At 39.6% G+C, this 22,096-nt stretch overlaps 5 protein-coding genes across 9 annotated transcripts in view; 2 read left to right on the top strand and 3 right to left on the bottom strand.

Annotated features, from left to right (window-relative positions):
* Nucleotides 1-337: 337 nt before the first annotated feature.
* On the bottom strand, nucleotides 338-7,051 carry mrpl16 (mitochondrial ribosomal protein L16). Of its 2 annotated transcripts, XM_084403278.1 has the most exons (6): nucleotides 6,416-7,051; nucleotides 5,505-5,576; nucleotides 5,206-5,354; nucleotides 2,800-3,093; nucleotides 690-894; nucleotides 515-639 (listed from the first exon to the last, which is right to left on the bottom strand). In XM_084403278.1, the coding sequence occupies exons 1-5, from the start codon at nucleotides 6,471-6,473 to the stop codon at nucleotides 703-705; spliced, it is 765 nt and encodes a 254-aa protein (XP_084259404.1). In that variant the 5' UTR covers nucleotides 6,474-7,051; the 3' UTR covers nucleotides 515-639; nucleotides 690-702. The 2 variants fall into 2 exon arrangements, with proteins under 2 accessions (XP_084259403.1, XP_084259404.1); XM_084403277.1 differs by having other exon boundaries at nucleotides 338-894.
* An 81-nt stretch (nucleotides 7,052-7,132) lies between these two features.
* On the top strand, nucleotides 7,133-8,843 carry LOC311280725 (cotranscriptional regulator ARB2A homolog). Of its 3 annotated transcripts, none has more exons than XM_084393117.1 (2): nucleotides 7,133-7,211; nucleotides 7,858-8,843. In XM_084393117.1, exon 2 carries the CDS (start codon nucleotides 7,868-7,870, stop codon nucleotides 8,777-8,779), a length of 912 nt encoding a protein of 303 aa, XP_084249243.1. In that variant the 5' UTR covers nucleotides 7,133-7,211; nucleotides 7,858-7,867; the 3' UTR covers nucleotides 8,780-8,843. The 3 variants fall into 3 exon arrangements, with proteins under 3 accessions (XP_084249243.1, XP_084249244.1, XP_084249245.1); XM_084393118.1 differs by having other exon boundaries at nucleotides 7,146-7,176; nucleotides 7,858-8,814; XM_084393119.1 differs by having other exon boundaries at nucleotides 7,208-7,297; nucleotides 7,858-8,814.
* A 2,113-nt stretch (nucleotides 8,844-10,956) lies between these two features.
* txnl4b (thioredoxin-like 4B) lies at nucleotides 10,957-15,086 on the bottom strand. The gene is made up of 3 exons (XM_084402090.1): nucleotides 14,757-15,086; nucleotides 12,955-13,106; nucleotides 10,957-11,242 (listed from the first exon to the last, which is right to left on the bottom strand). Exons 1-3 carry the CDS (start codon nucleotides 14,886-14,888, stop codon nucleotides 11,077-11,079), a joined length of 450 nt encoding a protein of 149 aa, XP_084258216.1. The 5' UTR covers nucleotides 14,889-15,086; the 3' UTR covers nucleotides 10,957-11,076.
* A 122-nt stretch (nucleotides 15,087-15,208) lies between these two features.
* On the top strand, nucleotides 15,209-17,876 carry trmt10c (tRNA methyltransferase 10C, mitochondrial RNase P subunit). Its single transcript, XM_084402089.1, has 2 exons — nucleotides 15,209-15,294; nucleotides 16,480-17,876. Exons 1-2 carry the CDS (start codon nucleotides 15,292-15,294, stop codon nucleotides 17,656-17,658), a joined length of 1,182 nt encoding a protein of 393 aa, XP_084258215.1. The 5' UTR covers nucleotides 15,209-15,291; the 3' UTR covers nucleotides 17,659-17,876.
* A 1,417-nt stretch (nucleotides 17,877-19,293) lies between these two features.
* Nucleotides 19,294-22,096, bottom strand: part of blzf1 (basic leucine zipper nuclear factor 1) — an 11,479-nt gene continuing 8,676 nt past the window's right edge. For both annotated transcript variants that reach the window (XM_084399502.1, XM_084399503.1), the window contains exons 6-7: nucleotides 21,484-21,739; nucleotides 19,294-21,343 (exon numbers count right to left, since the gene is read on the bottom strand). In XM_084399502.1, the coding sequence (XP_084255628.1) occupies nucleotides 21,158-21,343; nucleotides 21,484-21,739 (442 nt within the window). In that variant the 3' untranslated portion in view covers nucleotides 19,294-21,157. The remainder of the gene's footprint in view (nucleotides 21,344-21,483; nucleotides 21,740-22,096) is intronic.

Raw genomic sequence — 22,096 nt, 5'->3', positions numbered from 1 at the left:
ATACTAAGCCATAATTTTGACTTTTTTATTCATAATTGACAAAAAGTAAAACTTATCATGCAAAGAAAATATGACATTCAAACTATTAATTATGAGATTAAAAAGTTTAAATGTCAAAATTATGGCATACTAAGATATAATTAAGATATATAACACACAATCATAATTTTGACTATCTACTAATTATCACTGTCACAATTACGACTTATGTCATATATTCATTCATTTTTGTCATAATTTCAACAACTTAATTACCAATTGTTTTCTGATGTGTCGAAAATGAGCATTCATAAAACCCACGATCGAGTCCCACACACACAACAGCTGAACCCGAACAGCACAGAAACTCATTTATTTGCCTAACATAGTATTTAACATTTACACAGCACATATTTTCACACACACAAAAGCATGTGTGATTAAAGAGCATATGAGGTGAACAGGTGACAGATCTGTGAGTGTGTGAGTGTGAGTGTGAGTGTGTGTGTGTGTGTTTTCTAACCCCTTTATTATCGCACAGAGATTGTGTGATAAGTGAACAACAGAACACTCAGAAGCAGGTGATATGGATCTGAATATTATCACACACACATCCTGCTGGAGTGTGTGTTCATCAGTTCTGCGGTGTTATCTGTGAACGCACGCACGCACGCACGCACGCACGCACGCACGCACGCACGCACGCACGCACGCACGCACGCACTACACTCGCGCGGGGTAGAAGAACTTCCCAGCGTAGCGGCCGTGATTGTGCATGTCAAACGGACTCAGGACTTTACGGATGCCCAGCATGTTTGCCCTCGCGACCCGCTCGAAGCTCCAGGGGTTCTGGTTATTGGTCTCGCGTTCGGCCTGGTCCTGATACAGCGCCGCCAGACTCTCTCTGCTCACCACCTGCAACACACACACACACACGTTCAACTGGGTTCTTCTAGTAAACTTGCTTCTCAGAAAATCTTTCAGATCTAACCCTGTCAATTCTGATCGAAACAGACAAGTGAATATACTATATTTTATTTATAATTATAATTTTATTTATAATATTTATTGTTTTAATATTTTGTGTTTTGAGGCGATTTCATAATAGTAAACAATATTTACCTCTAATTTATGCACCATTTATTTCTATATTAAATACACATATCGTAAAAACAATTTATACTGTTTTTCCCACCAATTAAAGCAGTATTTAAGTTAAACAGAGCAAATGTTTAAGTGAATGTACTATATTTTAATTCCATAATATTTATTGTTGTAATATTTTGTGTTTTGAGTGGATTTCATGGTAGTAAACAATATTTACCTCTAATTTATGCAGCATTTATTTCTGTTTGCATGTATTTGCCGATTTCCGCTGCATTCACCAGTTCTTGGTTTCCTTGGGAAACTATTTAATTTGTATTATTTTATACTTATATACAATAATACAAATATCATAAAACTCTGCTTTTCAATAAGTTAAAATCAAGTTAAAAAATTAAGCAAATGTATTTGAAATTAATTCAGTCCCATAATATTTATTCTTCAATATTTTGTGTTTTGAGGCGTTTTACCTCTAATTTATGCAGCATTTATTTCTATATTAAATACAAATATCGTAAAAACAATTTATACTGTTTTTCCCACCAATTAATGCAGTATTTAAGTTAAAAACAGAGCAAATGTTTTTTAAATGAATGTACTATATTTTAATTCCATAATATGTACTTTTTTTATATTTTGTGTTTTGAGGGGATTTCATGCTAGTAAACAATATCTACTTCTACTTTATGCACTATTTATTTCTATATTAAATAATCCAAATATCATAAAAACTATTTATACTGTTTTCCCCAATTAATGCAATATTTAAGTTTTTTAAAAAGTAAATATTTTTTAAATGAATGTACTATAATTTAGTTTATTCTTTAATATTTTGAAAGGATTTCATGGTGTTAAACAATATTTAACTAATTCATGCATCATTTATTTCTATATAAAAGAATAAAAATCTCATAAAAGCAATTAATTAATGCCACGTTTAAGTTAAAAAATAAAGCAAATGTTTTGTTGCAGGTGGAAAGAAACAAGGAAAATCAGATGTAATATCAGATGTAAATATATAAACAGTTGTGCAATGCCTAGAACAGCGTTTTCAGACATAATTACTTGCTTTTATTACATTTAATCATTTAGCAGACGCTTTTATCCGAAGCGACTTACACATGAGGAGAGCAATAGGAGCAGTGAAACTAACAGTATGCAAGTGCTGTGACCCTTCCCAGTTTAATCTCACGCAGTAGATGTACTTTTTCTCTTTTTTTAGCAATAATTTGATTCAAAATGTAATTTAATCAACAAGTCAAACATTTCCATAAAGTGTAAACGCCGGGCTAGCCGAGGGTTCAGTGCACTAAACACACACAGCATGTTCTCTGAATGTTATGCAACACTTTCCTCATTCACATTATTGCCAACATTATGAAATGATTATGAAAAAGCATAATTACTTGCTTTTATCAGACACTTTTGTCAAAGTTCAGATTCTTCTTGTTTGAAATGTTTTTTGCAGTTATGATTCCAGTCAATTGTGTTAGAAAAAGAATAGAAAAAGCATTTCATACACAATAATTTGATGAAAAATGAAACCAAGTGTCCAAGTGAAACCGTAAACCAGAGTGTTCAGTGCACTTAATAACACACAGCGTGGTCTGCGTTACGCAACACTTTCCTCATTCACGTTATTGCCACACATATATGCAGAAACAGCCGCTTATGAAAAGCATAAGAGGAAGTTATTGTGGGTGAGAGTGAGCAAACCTTGGCTGGGAAGGGCAGCTTCTTGGCCACTTCTATGAGCACCGGCTCGACCTCACCCAGCTCGATGCGACCTCCGACCTCTAGGACCAGCCGGCCACACTTCACCGGGGTCACGTAGTGGTCGATGGCCCCCTTCCCGCCGCCCATGCGCTGGCCCAGGCCTTTACGGGTGATGGGTTTGAACGGGGCCCTGAAGCGCCACAGGGCGAAGGTCGTGCTGGGGTCCATGCGCCGGTTAATGGTGAGACGCATCATCTCCATGTGACCCCAGTGCAAGTACCCGCCACCCAGAGCCTACAGACACAATCACACACACATAATAATAATAATCATATACACAAAAGACAGAGAGTTCTGGGGCTCATTTATAACCGGTGCGTACCCATAAAACAGGCCCTGAGAGAGGCGTACGCCACTTCACACGCATAAGTTGTGATTTATAAAACAAACTTGACGGGAAAATTAGCGCACCTGCACGCAAACTCTGAGCCATGCGTACGAACGTTTTGGAGATGGAGCAGTTTGGCGACACCGATGGTGAGCTGGAGTTAAATGTGTTTTTGGTCACTTTTAGACAGAAAATCTAAAGAAAATTAAACATATACATTAAGATAATACAAATAATTTCCCTCACCAAGCCTGTCACCTGAAGCGAATATCCATCCCTTCTTAAATGTCCGCGCGCAGCGAGCGCACTGAGCCGTTTAGTGGAACTGACGCAAATAACAGTTTAAATAAAATAATGATTTAAACTGTTTTACTTCTGATATAAACATTTAGATTAAATATGCCATTCAAATGAATGGGGTTAAACACTTAAACATGAAATCATTACTGAGAAGTTACAACATTTTTTATATTCAATCAATAGAAATATTAGTTGTGGATGCGCTGCTTCTGAACACTTCCTGTGGCGTGCTGTGTTTTAATGCTTTAACCACAGAGATAACTGCTTATCATGATAATACCAGACTGTCTGATAAAATAGTTTCGTGCAAATAATGCCCAAGGCCGATCTGCTTCCATTAATCATATAAATCAATTAAAAATACAATTCGGCCAGTGGAAAAGATTGAGAAAAACTTTCTCTGAAATGTATTTTACACTATTTGATTTATGTATTCAAAAACAAGGCAAGGATAGGCAGCTACATGATTTTTATTAATGTAATGTGTCTTGTACCGACCGTTAAACGTTATCACGTGGATGAATAATCATATGCAAATGATATGCAGATGAGGATCTGCATAGTAAAACGAGGCGTTGTAAGCTCCATATATGGTTATGTCGGGGAGGAGACGCACATGTGCGCACAATCTTCCGCTGACTGGGGTTTATAAAGTGAATTCTGCGCAGGTTCTGGCGTACGAACGCTTTTAATAAGTCTGAATATATTTTTGCATACGCCATTTTTGGCTTTCGGGCGCACGTACACTTTTAGTAAGGTTCCTACACACAGTTTTATAAATGAGACCCCTGATGAGCACAATAATCTTAAAGTGCCCCAATTATGCTTTTGCAGATATTGCCTTTCATGTAGTGTGTAATAAAGCTGTTTGTGAATGTAAAAGCTCTGAGTTTTGATCTCCTGAAAAAAAGAAGAAGTGATTCTGAACTGAAACGAGTCGTCAGCAATTCAGTCTCACTTCCTGCTGAACCTTTGTAGCCTTTGAACCTTTGTAGCTAATTTGCATAATGCCCGCCTCTGGTCCTGATTGGCTGAACAGCGTCTCTTAGCTCCGCCCTCAAACACTGTAGTGTATCTGAAACTGGAAGAGTTTGGTTCGTGTTGTTCGTGTCGAGAAGATGCTGTTTTCTGAGATTGATACGGTAAAACCCACGCCATCGTTACTGTTCGCATCACTGTGATCAAGAGCTGAGATTCAGATATGATAATGAGCGTTTGCTTTCTGACCAATCACAGCACAGCAGCTCTCAGAGAGGCGGGGCTTAGAGAGACTGTGATCAAGAGCTGAGATTCAGATATGATAATGAGCGTTTGCTTTCTGACCAATCACAGCACAGCAGCTCTCAGAGAGGCGGGGCTTAGAGAGACTGTGATCAAGAGCTGAGATTCAGATATGATAATGAGCGATTTTTTGTAAACAATGGTTAGGAATCATTGAAGAAATCGTGGTTATGGAAGAACTTACATATATTCTAAAGTTGCAAAAAGGTTGATATATAATTTTTTTAAATATATAATTTAATATTTTAAATTAGTATATATATTTATAGGTATGTATGTATATGTTCATTGATATTTAAGAATATGCACTGATATGCATTTATAAGTATACAGCTTTGATATGTATATATGCATCATTTATTTTCCTCCCTTCTGTTAATATTGTTTTTAATTTCATTATTAATCTAGAAAAAAAAAGTAAAGAAAAAGACACGCACCACAATGCCGTACTGCCCTTTGGTGAAGGTGTTGGAGCTTTTGGCCGGACCCTGAATGTCACGCAGTTTCTTCATCTCCTTCTTTGCTTGTTTCAAATTCGGGACCTTTTCCAGGAACTTGAGTTTGGGCTTCTCCGGCAGAACCACGTCTGCGATGGAGGAAAACACGATATTCATCAAAATAAAGGGCTGCACTTCACACTGTTGAAAGGACTTAAACAGCACAAGACTAGCATGCAGTAAAAACAGCAGCCCTTAACGAGCGAGTCTACTAGTTTAACTGGTTAAGCACTGATTACCGCTGAAGTCTGGAGGAACTGCATACGTCCTCAGTCCCGCCGACAGGAGTTTCATGTGGCTCTGCAGGACATCTGAAGAAAAAGAGTCAGCAACTAGTTAAACTAGTTAACAGAACACAGGTTTAGCAACTAGTTAACAGAATAGGTTCAGCAACTAGTTAACAGGTTTAGCAACTAGTGAACAACACACGCTTTAGCAACTAGTTTAACAGAAGAGGCTTTAGCAACTAGTTAACATAGGCTTAGCAACTAGTTAACAGAACACAGGCTTAGCAACTAGTTAACAGAACACAGGTTCAGTCCAGCAACTAAAACAGAACACAGGTTCAGTCCAGCAACTAGTTAACAGAACACAGGATCAGTCCAGCAACTAGTTAACAGAACACAGGCTTTAGCAACTAGTTAACAGAACACAGGTTCAGTCCAGCAACTAGTTAACAGAACAAAGGTTCAGTCCAGCAACTAGTTAACAGAACACAGGCTTTAGCAACTAGTTAACAGAACACAGGTTCAGTCCAGAAACTAGTTAACAGAACACAGGTTCAGTCCAGCAACTAGTTAACAGAACACAGGTTCAGCAACAGGTTCAGGTTCAGTGGGTAAAATATAATCACCCACATTTGACAAGTGGTTATTATAACCAAATAAACCCAGGTGTGAGTCAGGAATATACAGTCAGTATATATAATCATATTATTATTAATGATGATACACAATCAGTAAGGCAAACTAGATTATTGCAAACTACTAAGATTACCATATTCATGAGTACCATGGTACAAGAATACCATGTACACGTCCAAAAACCATGGTTTCGCCATACTATTTGTCGTTAGTGACACTAAATAAAGGAAATCATTTATATTACATAGAACAATTAATACATACAAGATCATTTGTCTTCACTCTACCTGGCTGGCTTGATGTCCGGGCAAAGCCCAAAAATACACTCTTTAGCGCTGAGAACATGACTGATTACACACAGTACAAACGTGTATAAATCTTCATTTCTTCTCCATTATAAAATTCACATCAGAGTCTCATGGACCCACAAGGTCGCTGCCATGTTTGATCAACATCCGGTGTGTCGGTGAACGTCATCCGGTGGAAACAGTCGCACACATCACGAGTTCCGCGTGTTTACTGTTAATCCGAGTTTTATTGCAGATGGTTGTAAATAATAATTATTAATTAAATAAATAAAAGTTAAAAAACGTGCAAAGTGCTATAAAATCAGGACATACTACAATCTCTCCAGTATATATGTAAAATTTAATTGTGCACAGTATGCATGCTTACTTTATGCATGCAATATCCCGATGTCCTTTTGTCAAAATGTGAACGTGCATTTTATATCCAACAAAGTAGTGCACCTGAATTTGAAAGGTTTCTTTAAAAATTATTCTATCAAAAGAGACATTTTACACAAAAATGCCACATTTAGTGATAACTGGACGCCTCTTGCTTAATTTAAGGTAATTTAATGTAACACTCTAATTTTGAAAGGTTCCATATTGCATATTGTTACAAATACAATTTTTAAGTATTCAGCAGGTTAATGCACTGAACATATGAAGCCACGCCCTATTAATGTCAATCAGCGACACCTGTCATGTGATCACTGATCATTAACACATTCACACATCTCAGCATTCAGGAACAGAACAATCAGGTATAACTTTCACTAGTCCTCGGAATCCTTCTCAGGTAAATCTATAAAACAAATGCTTTAATTTGCAGTGCAATGATAATTGACAGATTATAAAGCAAACAGAAACCCTCATCTCATCACAGTAAGAGTCTCTTCTGCTCAGCAAGGCTGTGTTTATTTGATCAAAAATACAGTAAAAATAGTGACATATTATTCTAATGTAAATCAGCTGTTTTCTATGTGAATATAGTAAAGTGTCATTTATTATTGATAATCAAAGCTGAATTTTCAGCATCATTACTCCAGTCTTCAGTGTCACATGATCCTTCACAAATCATTCTAATATGATGATTTGTTGCTCAATTATTATTAAAATATATACAAATTAATATATACAGTACCAGACAAAAGTTTGGGAAACTTATGCTCTAATGCTCATCAAACCTGCATTTATTTGATCAAAAATACAGTTTAAAAAAAAAATCTGAAATACTATTCCAATGTAAAACATCTGTTTACTATGTGAATATATAGTAAAGTGTAATTTATATCCTGTGATCAAAGCTGAATATTCAACATCAGTGTCACATGATCCTTCAAGAAATGCTAATTTATTTGCATATTCATATTTTAGATTCCAAACAGTAAAATTAGCTGTTTTCTATGTGAACATACACATTTTTTGGTGTATTCATATCTCAGGTCCCACACGATGTCGGAGCGCTCTGAGGCGACCCGAAATCCCATTCAATCCGATTTTCCGTATTGGTTTTCCGAGGACGGTCACCTACGGCACAGAGAAACCCACGAACCCTACTGGTTCTCCTTCAAACTACACGACGCTCGCGACACGGAGCGAGAGCATCGTAGCCTGTGTCTCTGCATCACCCGGCACGTGTACGACCTCTTAGAGCGCAAGTTTCACCTTGTTAAAGTGTTTCTGGAGGATAGTTTTGTGTTTATGAGCGCAGGAGCACTGGAGAAGCCCGGGAGTCTCCTGGTTCTGATCCAGGATTTGGGAACGGTGAGGAGTGGCGTGTGGAGTTGGAAACTCTCGGCACACGAGGGACTGGAACGAGGCTCTCAGATCCCGTATATACGCTGGGCTTTGCTTGAATCCTGTGCCGTTCTCCTGATGAATCCCAATGAAGGTTCGCGGACTCACGAGCAACACGTTCGGTTGGTTTGGGAACGCATGCTTTCCCAAAGTTCTCCCGAACACATTTTTATAGTGGCACACGGATACGGAGGCCTGGCGTTCGTGGATCTTCTATGCCGTGAGATCGAAGAGGTTCAACGGAAAGTGACAGCCGTGGCTTTCTTGGATTCGTCCCACAGCTTTTGGCACCAGCCATTGGGAAACGCTGGTCGGGACTGGTTGAAATCCCACTCCAGATCCTGGATTCCCAGCAGAAAGCCTCTGAATTGCTCCGTGGGATCCCTGAAGGCCGGTTGCACGCAGATTTCCGCTGGGACTCAGTGTCACGACTCCACGCCCGTCGTTTGCATGGAGTCCGTGTTTCGCTTCTTCAACAAGATGATCAAACCTAAAGCCACGCCGACTCCCTTTAACATCATCACCCGGAGCAAGAGCCGCGCCAGTGACCAAAACAACAACGTCTAGGATGATCAAATCTCTAATAAAAGTCTTTGCATCAGAATGAGCATTTCTGTTCTGTTCTTAAAGGAATATCGCAGTGTTTATTCTAAATGATTCACAGGTGCACATCATCATTATTGTGAAAAATTCATAATCTTGAATCAGAGTCAGTTCCTCTTGCAACATCTCTTCTCTTCTCTGATGACGAGGGCGGGGCTATAACCTGTCACTCACATGAGATCAGCCAATAGCAAACCACAACCATCCAATCAATTCCCCACAGACACAATCAAGCCCCGCCCACATTTGGTCTCGTTCCAGAAGCGTTTCGCTCGGATATACGACACAATAGAGGAGAAACGACCAGCGCATGCTGTATCATGCTGATTTTATAGTCAACACTAAATAAATATTGAATTCATGTTCCTCTTACTGTAAATGATTCATCAGTGATACCAAAGAAAAACATGTTTAAACGACACGTAATAACTTGCTTCACCTCTTATAAAGACCGAGAGCACATGCACTACTGGATAATGTTAAAAACATTCAGTTAAATGTCTAGTTAGTCATTATTTTATGAAAGTAAAAATGGGTTGAAAATTATGGAAGCACAGAATAAAACATTTTAAAAGATAATTGCAACTTTTTAGTTCACATCTCGCAATTCTGACTTTCTTCTCCCGATTGCGACATCTTTTCTCAGAATTGTGAGTTATTAAGTCCAATTCTAAGGAAAAATTACTCAAGAGGACTTTTTTCTCAGAAGTGCATGTTTATATCTCACAATTCTGACTTTATAACATGCATATGCAACTTAATATCATGCAATTCTAAATGTATGTCTCCCAATTGCAAGTTATAAAGTCAGAATTGCACGATATAAACGTGCAATTCTGAGAAAAAAAGGTTGCAATTACCTTTTTTATTTTTTTATTCTGTGGCGGAAACAAGCTTGAAAATGGTTGAAAAATTGCCTTATAAATATCGGTAACACTTTACAATAAGGTCTCATTTGGTAACATTAGTTAATGCATTAACTAGCAACGAACAGCATTAATCTCGTTCTCTTTTCTCCAGCAGACTCTCCTGTTACACACACACACACACAGGATCTGATGTTGATTCTTGTTTTATTACGAGCTCGGTCTCGTTCTCTTTTCTCCAGCAGACTCTCCTCTGTTACACACACACACACACACACACACACACACACACAGGATCTGATGTTGATTCTTGTTTTATTACGAGCTCGGTCTCGTTCTCTTTTCTCCAGCAGACTCTCCTGTTACACACACATACACACACACACACACACACACAGGATCTGATGTTGATTCTTGTTTTATTACGAGTCTCGTTCTCTTTTCTTCAGCAGACTCTCCTCTGTTCAGCGTTTGTTTAAAACGGGTGATTCTCCGGAGGTTGGAGATTTAGTGGCTCAATGTCAACATTTCTCACTGACAACTAACCTAACCTCTGACACACACACACACACACAACTAACCCCCTACCTCCCACACACACACACACACACACACACACACACACACACACACACACACACACACACACACACAACTAACCTCTGAACCCCACACACACACACTCACAACTAACCCCCTACCTCCCACACCAGACACACACACACACATACACAACTAACCTCTGAACCCCCCCCCCACACACACTCACAACTAACCCCCTACCTCCCACACCAGACACACATTCATACACACACACACACACCCCCGTAAACAAGAGTAGTCAATTTTATCCCTTAAAACTCTTTGAAAAAAATGTCATGCCTTAAAATATCTTGAATGTAACTCGACACCCTTGCCTCATTTAGTATGCGCGGTTCTATGAATATGCAAATTCACCCCGCCTCCACTCACTCACTCAGCTCAGAGATCCACTGGTTGACGATCACACGTTGATCTGATTGGTTACAAGGTAGTTTGTGACGTCAGAAACACCAGCGATTTCAAAGCGTGTTTTTGAGACTGTCTTTGGTTCACTGCAGTTTTAAGGAGGAAATACTCAGCAATGGTGTCGACTTATGAATTTACACATGCTTTGTCTTAAAGCAGATTAAAAACACCACATAGACACATAAACAACATTAAAAGCTGGATTTACACCACAGGGGGGCTTTTAAATAGTGTAAAATTACCTTAAAATGGTCATGAAACCACAGGTCAGTGTGAAATCAATAAGCTTTATTTTAAAAACATAATACAAAAATGTTTGGCAGAATAAATACACCAGATTGTTGTTTCCACAGGAAACTCTACATGAAACACCAGCTCTGCTCGGCTCTAGATGTCGTGGTACAGCAGGTCGTATTTGGGGACGTTTCTCGGGTCTATCGGGCTTCGAACGATCAGTTTTCCTCTCATGGCGCCTCGATAGATCACCTCGATCAGATCCATGAAGTCCTGTTTGGTTTTGAAGCTTCCCACAAACTTGGTATGATCTGGAGATCTGAATGCGTGCAAATACATTAATAACTCGATTCAAGTGTCAAGGAAGAAGCTGATGTATGAAGAGGAAACTAGACGAGTGAAGTTTGTGAACGATTTCACTCAAACAGTGTTTTCTAACACTTAGCTAACAGTTTAGCAAGTTGCTAACATATTTTAACACATTCTTAACATGATTTAACGCGTTGAAGGCATGTTTCTAACGTGAGTTAGCACACAACTAGCATGATTTTACATGTTTCTAACATGATTAACAAATAGGAAACGTTTTAACATGATTAAGTATGTTGCTAGCATGTTTCTAGCATAATTTAATACATTGTTAGCATTTTTTAACATGTTGCTAACTTGATTTAGTATTTTGCTAGCATGTTTTAACATGTTGTTAACATGATTTAGTATCTTGCTAGAATGTTTTCAGTATGTTTTAACGCATTGATATAATGTTTTATGTTCTAGCATGATTTAGTATGTTGCTAACATGTTATGAGCTTGTTTAACACATTGTTAACATGTTTTAACATGTTGCTAACATGATTTAGCATGTTGCTAGCATGATATAGTATGTGGCTAGCATGTTTCCCACATGTTTTAGCACATTGCTAACATTTTTCTAGCATGAATTAACATGATTTAACATGTTAGCATGATTTAGTATGTTTTACTAGAATGTTTCTAGAATGATGTAGCACATTGTTAACATGTTTTGTATGTTTCTAACATGATGAAACATTGCTAGCATGTTTCTAGCATGATTTAATACATTGTTAGCATTTTTTAACATGTTGCTAACATGATTTAGTATTTTGCTAACATTTTTTAACATGTTGCTAACATGATTTAGTATTTTGCTAGCATGTTTTAACATGTTGCTAACATGATTTAGTATCTTGCTAGAATGTTTTCAGTATGTTTTAACGCATTGATATGTTTTATGTTCTAGCATGATTTAGTATGTTGCTAACATGTTATGAGCTTGTTTTAACACATTGTTAGCATTTTTTAACATGTTGCCCGCATGATTTAATATGTTTGCTAGCATGATTAGTTATGTTTTAGCATGATTAGGTATGTTTCTAGCATGATATAGTATGTGGCTAGCATGTTTCCCACATGTTTTAGCACATTGCTAACATGTTTCTAGCTTGAATTAACATGATTTAACATATGTTAGCATGATTTAGTATGTTTTACTAGAATGTTTCTAGAATGATGTAGCACATTGTTAACATGTTTTGTATGTTACTAGTATGTTTCTAACATGATGAAACATTGCTAGCATGTTTCTAGCATGATTTAATACATTGTTAACATGTTTTAGCATGTTGCTAACATGATTTAGTATGTTGTTAACATGTTATGAGCTTGTTTTAACACATTGTTAGCATTTTTTAACATGTTGCTCGCACAATTTACTATGTTGCTAGCATGATTTGGTATGTTTTCAAGCTTGATATCGTATGTGGCTAGCATGTTTCCCACATGTTTTAGCACATTGTTAGCATGTTTTAACGTTGCTAGCATGATTTCATGTGCATCTTCAATAAAAAGTTCTGCTCGTCTTGTTGCCAAACTCGCGTCTTCTTTGGAAACATCAGCCTCAGCAGAACTTAAATGTAATTTTACCAGCGAAACTTCTCAGTTTAACCACATTTCCTGTTTGTGCCAAAGCACTTCCTGTTGTGTGATCTGATATTAGCATACGCGGCTCACCCGTAGTCCACCTTCATGTGCTGCCCGTTGAAGAAGAACACGGTCGAGGGGATGAAGCTGATGTCGAAGTATCGGGTGTAAAGCGGCGCCGTCTCCACGTCCACCAGATACACACTCGCCATGTTACTCAGATCATGAGCCGTCTTTGACAGCTGTCAATCAAACACAGCTGAGTTTACTGTTGCTGATCAAGAGGATTTACAAGACTCTTCCTTAAATTGAAATCAAACATTGGTGTATTAAAGTGCACACAAACTATATATATATATATATATATGTGTCCTTATGCAAATTAAGCATTTAAAAGCTGTTAAATATGCAAAAATGCTAATATAAATAGGTGATAAACTAACTATATATTAGTGCCGTCGAATCGAAGCTTGCAAATATAAGTGTTAGTCTGTGTGTGTGTGTGTGTGTGTGTATGAGAGAGAGAGTGTAAGTTTGTGTGTGTGAGATAGTGTGTGAGTTTGTGTATGTGAGTGTGAGAGTGTATGTGAGTGAGTGTGTTTGAGAAAGTGAGTGAGTGAGTGTGTGTGTGTGTGTGTGTGTGTGTGTGAGAGAGAGAGAGTGTGTGTGTGAGTATATGTGTGTTTGTGTTTGAGTTTGTGTGTGAGAGTGAGTGTGTATGTGCGTGTAAGTTTGTTTGTGTGTGAGAGAGTGTGTTTGTGTGTGAGAGTTGTGAGTGAGAGAGAGAGTGTGTGTGTGTGTGTGTGTGTGTGTGTGTGTGTGTGAGAGTGTGTTTGTGTGTGAGAGTTGTGAGTGAGTGAGAGAGAGAGTGTGTGTGTGTGTGTGTGTGTGTGTGTGTGTGTGTGTGAGAGAGTGTGTGTGAGTATATGTGTGTTTGTGTTTGAGTTTGTGTGTGAGTGTGAGAGTGAGTGTGTATGTGCGTGTAAGTTTGTTTGTGTGTGAGAGAGTGTGTTTGTGTGTGAGTGTGAGAGTGAGTGTGTATGTGCGTGTAAGTTTGTGTGTGTGAGAGTGTGTTTGTGTGTGTGTGTGTGTGTGTGTGTGTGTAAGTAAGTGTGTGTAAGTAAGTGTGTGTAAGTGTGAGAGAGAGTGTGTGAGAGAGTGTGAGTGAGTGTGTTTGAGAAAGTGAGTGTGTGTGAGAGAGTTGTGAGTGAGTGAGAGAGAGTGTGTAAGTTTGTGTGAGAGAGAGAGTGTGTGTGAGTATGTGTGTGTTTGTGTGTGAGTGTATGTGCGTGTAAGTTTGTTTGTGTGTGAGAGAGTGTGTGTTTGTGTGTGTGTGTGTGTGTGTGTGTGTGTGTGAGAGAGTTGTGAGTGTGTGAGAGTGAGTGTGTATGTGCGTGTAAGTTTGTTTGTGTGTGTGTGTGTGTGTGTGTGTGTGTAAGTGTGAGAGAGAGAGAGACAGAGAGAGTGAGTGTGTGAGAGTGAGTGTGTATGTGCGTGTAAGTTTGTTTGTGTGTGTGTGTGTAAGTGTGAGAGAGAGTGTGAGTGTGTGAGAGAGAGAGAGACAGAGAGAGTGAGTGTGTGTAAGTGTGAGAGAGAGAGAGTGAGTGTGTGTGTATGTGTGCATAAATATATATTTACAAACTTTTATGTTAAATGCGATTTTACAGTATGCAAATTTAGCTATTAATTTAGTTAAAAATAGAACTATTATATATACACCTATCACATTCAAATATAAAATGTCATATAGACCCTAAAATATATATGATGAGTGAAAAATGTAAATTGAGCATAAATCTATTATATATGCACGTACACAAATACAAAAGGTAAACGTATATCATATAGCGAGTAACTGAGCAGTGAAGCAGATCTCAGGCTCATGAACTCACGATCTCGTCGAGCTGCAAACACACGGAGTCCTCATCTCTGCCGAAGCGAAGCACCAACACCTTCTCGGCCACCGTCTTAATGGCGTCGTCGATGTCCTTTTTACTCGACAGTTTAGGAAGGAACAAGCTCATGACGCTTTAACTGAATTCACTAAAGAATTACGAGCTAAATAATCAATTTTAACTCACTATCTGCAGTGTGTCTAGCGGATGTTTACTAGTGTGCGGTGTACCATTACAAGCGAGCCGAGTAGAAACGCCATCAATAGTTCCTACACTGTTTGCATTTGTCAACATAAATGTGTTATTACTTTTAGTGATGTTACTTATTTTACTTGTCATGAATAAAAATGCACATCTGGGAATTTAAGCAGGTTTTAAAATATCGAATTATTACAGACAGCTAAGCTACTAAGCGAAAGCAGAGTTCCGCACGGTCATCTTTTACTGTTGCACACCGACATGCACGTTTGCAGCGTGTGTCCTCTTGAGGGCTCGTTAGTGACTTCTGAGTGGACATACAGAAATACAGCTGATGGTAGATTGATTTTACATTTGTGATGTATGTGTGTGAATGTTATTATAGATATAGGGGAGGCTGGGGCTAGTTGTCACAGTATCGCCGGTTCTTTTTTATTTAATATTTTGCTGTTTCCTAGTTGTTTGTTGTTGACATTTTGCTGTTTAAATGTCTCTGATAAGTCTATACATAAATTATGCATTTTTTTGCACCATCGCATGTGTGACGCTTTTAACTGTGAACGTCCAGTTTGAAAATGATTTAAAAACGGGTTTTCTTGGTTATTCGAACGTTCAGGAAACATAATGTATCATTCTTCAAACATGGGAATGTTACTTTTGAATGTTCTCTGAACGTTCTGAATCAAGTAGTAACATTTAAAAAATGAAAATGTACTCTCATGCCATCCTGGGGTTTATGACTTTCTTCTTTCATCTGAACAAAAAAAATATCCTGGCTCTTCCCAGCTTTATAATGGGAGTGAATATTGCCACTCAAAATCCTTATTTATAACTTTATAAATTGTACTCACTGGTTCTGGTAACAGTCGTACACGAGCCGAGTTCTGGCGGAAGAGTGACCTCTGACCCCACACATGACCTCTGACCTGAAACATGACCTCTGACCTGAAACATGACCTCTGACCTGACGTAGTAGGAGTATCCTAAGCTCAGGTGAGAGTCGATGCCTCTAATGGTTCAAACAAACTCAAGCTCCTCCCACTTTTCCTCTTTAAAAATCCTTGTTTTAGACTCTAATTCGTGACCGGTGTTTTGTTTTGCTCAATCCTCTGCGCTTCCGTGTTCGACAATACGTCATGCGTCGGGTCAGAGGTCATGTGTCAGGTCAAAGGTCATGTGTTGGGTCAGAGGTTACTCGTCGGGTCAGAGGTCACTCATCATGTGTTGGGTCAGATGTTACTCGTCGGGTCAGAGGTCATGCGTCAGGTCAGAGGTCACTCTTCCGCCGGAACTAGACTCGTGTACGGCCTTTACCGGAAGCCAGTGATTATAGTTTATAAAGTTAAAAATAAATCTCAGTTCCCATTCACTGCCATTATAAAGCTGGGAAAAGCCAGGATATTGTTTAATATAACTCTGATTGTGTCATAAACTCTAGGATGGCTCGAGGGCGAGTGAATTATGGGATAGCTTCTGGCTGAATTAACCCTTTATCACATTAACTCAGTGTGTGTTTCCTCAGGTGTTCGACGTGATGTTCCTGCGCTCGTGTTCGCTAGCGGTGAGGCGGATCTGCTCTCGCGCTCCGGTTCAGACGCTCCTCAGATCCATCGGCACTTCTCGGACCACCGGGAAAGATGATGAAGATGAGGAGAAGCTGGACCTGGACGTGTGGAAGACCGTGATGAAGACTCAAGCTCTGCCTGAGAACCAGAGCGACCCGAGTCCGTCCACGCTAGACTTCAACCGCGAGCTGGTGGAGATGTGGCATCAGGCCGGGAAGTTCGTTCCCAAGGACATCACGGATGAGCAGCTCCAGGATCTCGCGGCGCTAACCACCAAATCCGCTAAGAAGAAGTTCCTCAAGTTCCTCGCCATCAAAGAAGCGCACAAGATCTCGAAGAAAGAGAAGCGCGAGAATAAGCCGAAACCCGAGAGGATCACAGACGGAGAAGAGCGGGAACTAAAGAACACGTTTCTCATGAAGTTCTGGAGCGGCTCCTTGGATCGGTTGCAGAACTGGCGCGCGGCGCAGGCTATGCGTTTCGGGCAGCCGCTAGTCTACGATATGAGCTACGAGCGTCACATGACGCGTCGCGAGATGGAGAACGCCGTGTCTCAGCTGATGGAGACTGAAGGATTCAACCGACGGTCCTCAGACCCGTTTCACTTGCACTTCTGTGGGCTAACGCCGGGCGGCGCGTATCACCGCGAGCTCCTCAAGCGCTACGCCGCGGAAACATGGGAGCGGATGCTAATCACGGACACGGCGAGCCAACCCGCGGACGTGTTTCCACGCGAGGATCTGGTGTACCTCACCGCGGACTCGCCCACCGTTCTCCGCGAGTTCGACCACAGGAAGGTTTATGTCGTCGGCGCCATCGTGGACCGATCCATCCAGTCCGGCGTCTCGCTAGCTAACGCTAAACGGCTCCAGCTAGCCACCGCGCGGCTCCCGCTGGACGAGTATCTGGACTGGGACTGTGGAGCCAAGAACCTGACCCTGGATCAGATGATACGCATCTTGAGCACCGTGAAAGAAACGGGGAACTGGAAGACGGCGCTGGAGTTCGTGCCCAAGAGGAAACACTGCGGATTTCATCAGATGAGAACCGGAAAGACTCAATTCGTACGAAATAATTCCGCGGCTCCGAAAAACAAAACCGACGGACACAAAAGAGGACGAGAGAGAAAGATGTAGTGGGAGGAGGGGTAATAATGTAATACTGTAGTTGATGCTTATTTTGTGTCAATAAAAAGGAAGGATAATAATGTAATTCTGTTTTTTACTGTTGTTTGTTTATTGTGAGTCAATTAGGCTAAATGATTTCAGATGATTATATTATTATTCATATAAAACTGCAGTGTGCTCATATTTCACTCCAAAAAAGACAATAAAGCATGTTTTTCTGAGCATTACATTGTTTTGCTTTTTGACATTTTCATGACAATTAAATCTAATTGGAGGGATTTGTCTTTCTTATTATTCAAATTACTAATTTGTTCTTATGAATTCATTGCTAATTCAGATGCTTCTTATGTCATATGGCTGAAGTTATGATATTTCACACCAAAAAAAAGACAAAAATAGGACATTATATTCTGCATAAAGACAATATGTGTTGTTTATGCGTGTTTTTCTGAGCATTAAATTTTTTTTTTTGCAATTTGACAATTTTTATTTATCAAATTGGCAGAAATTTTTTATTAATTTCTTATCTAATTTGTTCTTATGAATTCATTGCTAATTCAGATGCTTCTTATGTCATATGGCTGATGTTATGATGATATTTCACACCAAAAAAAGACAAAAATAGGACATTATATTCTGCATAAAGACAATAAGCATTACTTTTTTTTTTTTGACAATTTTTATTTATCTAATTGGCAGAAAAAAATGTATTAATTTCTTATCTAATTTGTTCTTATGAATTAATTAAGTTCTTAATATTGTAATTTGAGTAATTTCTTATTTTGAATCTAATTATTCAATTCTTATAAATTATTTAATTTCTAGTTATTCATTTCCTTATTCTAATTTCTTCTTAATGAATGTCTAATTATTATTCCTTATTCTAATTTCTTATTTATCATATTAATTTGTTCTTATGAATTAATTTCTAATTATTCAATTTTATTCTAATTTCTCATTTTTGATCAAATCATGAATTTCTTATGGATTATGCATTTCTTATTATTTCTCTATTTTCTTATGAATTAATAAATGTCTATTCCTTATTCTAATGTCTTATCTAATTATTTATTATTGTAATATCTTATTTTTAAGCTAATTATTAAATCCTTCTTACAAATGAATTTCTAATTATTTTGTATTCTAATTTCTTATTAATCTATTAATTTCTTATGAATTATTCAATTCTTAATTTTTATAAAATTTTGGATTTATTAATTTTTAACTAATTTCTTCTTTAATCTAATTATTTCTCAAATTATTATGACATTTTCTAATTAATTTCTTGTTCTAATTTAATTTATCTAATATATTAAATTCTTACAAATAAATGAATTTCTTATTTATTGAATTATTCAATTCTAATGAACTAATTATTTTTCAAAGAATCACTCACCAGTGAAATTAAATAAACAGAAAACACAGTCTCGTTCTCATATTGCAGTGATGAAACTCTACTATCTCTACTTCACTATGAAACTATCTGGACAATTATTTTACACATTTCAATCATTAATTTCAAACTGATAGAGAAACACTGATAATCTTTCCTCTGCTTTCATATCAAAGAATTGTTGCATTAAAAATAAGATTTTTTTACTCGTATGATAAAAACAAAAGTTTCATTACAATTTTTTTTATTTTGATAAAGGAAGATGATGGAGAAAATATCACTAAAATACTTTAAAAACAAAGATTTGATTCACTCTGGTCCAGGAAAACACTTTAAAAGAGTACCTAGATTCATATTGATGAAGTATGAAACAATGTAAATACAGTCACGCATTATATTCCAGAAACACTGCATTACACAAACACATCCTACACACGTCAAACTAAAGCCATGAAAACACACACACAATCTTGCACTTTTTATATTTTAAAATCGGCAGCCACAGCGATCCATGAGCGTCATCATTTACTCCGTCTACTGTTCTGACACAGTGTGTGTGTGTGTGTGTGTGTGTGTGTGTTCAACATCTTCTGAGTGAAGAAATATAATCATACAGGAGTGGAAGAACATGAGGGCCAATAAACCTGGAACAGGGCCATCTCTGACCCCAAACGTGGGTTCGGAGGGGTTTCTGATGGTGTGTGTGTGTGTGTTCGAGGGGTTTGTCTTCGGCACCTGAAGCACTAGCATTAGCACTAGCGTCTGACGGCTACAGCACTGTGAGCTTGCATCAGGTCAGAGGTCATTCTGATGTTGTGTGTGTGTTCGAGGGGTTTGTCTTCGGCACCTGAAGCACTAGCATTAGCACTAGCGTCTGACGGCTACAGCACTGTGAGCTTGCATCAGGTCAGAGGTCATTCTGATGTTGTGTGTGTGTTCGAGGGGTTTGTCTTCGGCACCTGAAGCACTAGCATTAGCGCTAGCGTCTGACGGCTACAGCACTGTGAGCTTGCATCAGGTCAGAGGTCATTCTGATGTTGTGTGTGTGTTCGAGGGGTTTGTCTTCGGCACCTGAAGCACTAGCATTAGCGCTAGCGTCTGACGGCTACAGCACGTTGAGCTTGCGTCAGGTCAGAGGTCATTCTGATGTTGTGTGTGTGTGTTCGAGGGGTTTGTCTTCGGCACCTGAAGCACTAGCATTAGCGCTAGCGTCTGACGGCTACAGCACGTTGAGCTTGCATCAGGTCAGAGGTCATTCTGATGTTGTGTGTGTGTTCAAGGGGTTTGTCTTCGGCACCTGAAGCACTAGCATTAGCGCTAGCGTCTGACGGCTACAGCACTGTGAGCTTGCATCAGGTCAGAGGTCATTCTGATGTTGTGTGTGTGTTCGAGGGGTTTGTCTTCGGCACCTGAAGCACTAGCATTAGCGCTAGCATCTGACGGCTACAGCACGTTGAGCTTGCATCAGGTCAGAGGTCATTCTGATGTTGTGTGTGTGTTCAAGGGGTTTGTCTTCGGCACCTGAAGCACTAGCATTAGCGCTAGCGTCTGACGGCTACAGCACTGTGAGCTTGCATCAGGTCAGAGGTCATTCTGATGTTGTGTGTGTGTTCAAGGGGTTTGTCTTCGGCACCTGAAGCACTAGCATTAGCGCTAGCGTCTGACGGCTACAGCACTGTGAGCTTGCGTCAGGTCAGAGGTCATTCTGATGTTGTGTGTGTGTTTGAGGGGTTTGTCTTCGGCACCTGAAGCACTAGCATTAGCGCTAGCGTCTGACGGCTACAGCACTGTGAGCTTGCGTCAGGTCAGAGGTCATTCTGATGTTGTGTGTGTGTTTGAGGGGTTTGTCTTCGGCACCTGAAGCACTAGCATTAGCGCTAGCGTCTGACGGCTACAGCACTGTGAGCTGGCATCAGGTCAGAGGTCATTCTGATGTTGTGTGTGTGTTCGAGGGGTTTGTCTTTGCCACCTGAAGCACTAGCATTAGCGCTAGCGTCTGACGGCTACAGCACGTTGAGCTTGCGTCAGGTCAGAGGTCATTCTGATGTTGTGTGTGTGTTTGAGGGGCTTGTCTTCGGCACCTGAAGCGCTAGCATTAGCACTAGCGTCTAACGGCTAAAGCACGGTTAGCTCCCCGCGGCAGCGCTCGCAGCAGTTAAAGGTAATGTTCTCGTAGCGCGTGTACGGGTGGAAGCGCCCAATGCTCTTCTTGCCGGGCAGGAAGTGGGAATGATGCGGGTCAGTCGGTGATGCGTCCATTTCCTGTTCAGAACAGGAAATGGGGTCGAGACTCCGCAGCACCTGGACAACAATCAGTGAGGAAAACATCTAAACCAACAACCAGATGCTTCTGAAAAAGTTAAATTCAAACCCTGATAACAATTATTCATTTCTTGATATGGATGAATATTTTCGAATAATTATTTGAGAGAGCACCGCACCTTCTCGGCCATCTTCTCGGCCGGCGTGTTGCAGAGCTCTGAGCTCCGGCACTGGTTCTGGTTCTGGTTCTGGTTCTGGTTCCGGCTCTTCTTCGGGCCGCCGCTGCCACTCACGTTCCCCAGCAGGTGTGAGTTAATGGCGTCTGCAAGCTTGTGATTGGCTGAGGCCAGTTCTCCAGTGCTGAGCGGCTGCGCGCTGGGATAGTAGGTTTGCTGTCGACCCCACTGTAGTGACACCAGCAACTGCTCCAGAGACCTGTCAATCACACTCGCACTGTCAATCACACTCACTGTCAATCACACTCAGACTGTCAATCACACTCGCACTGTCAATCACACTCACTGTCAATCACACTCACTGACTGTCAATCACACTCGCACTGTCAATCACACTCACTGTCAATCACACTCACTGACTGTCAATCACACTCACTCACTGTCAATCACACACTCGCACTGTCAATCACACTGTCAATCACACACTCGCACTGTCAATCACACTCAGACTGTCAATCACACTCAGACTGTCAATCACACTCGCACTGTCAATCACACTCACTGTCAATCACACTCACTGACTGTCAATCACACTCGCACTGTCAATCACACTCAC

Source organism: Rutilus rutilus (genome assembly GCF_951802725.1).
Source record: "Rutilus rutilus genome assembly, chromosome: 2".
In the NCBI taxonomy this organism is placed as follows: Eukaryota; Metazoa; Chordata; class Actinopteri; order Cypriniformes; family Leuciscidae; genus Rutilus; species Rutilus rutilus.
This window is presented reverse-complemented; position numbering and strand designations above follow the sequence as displayed.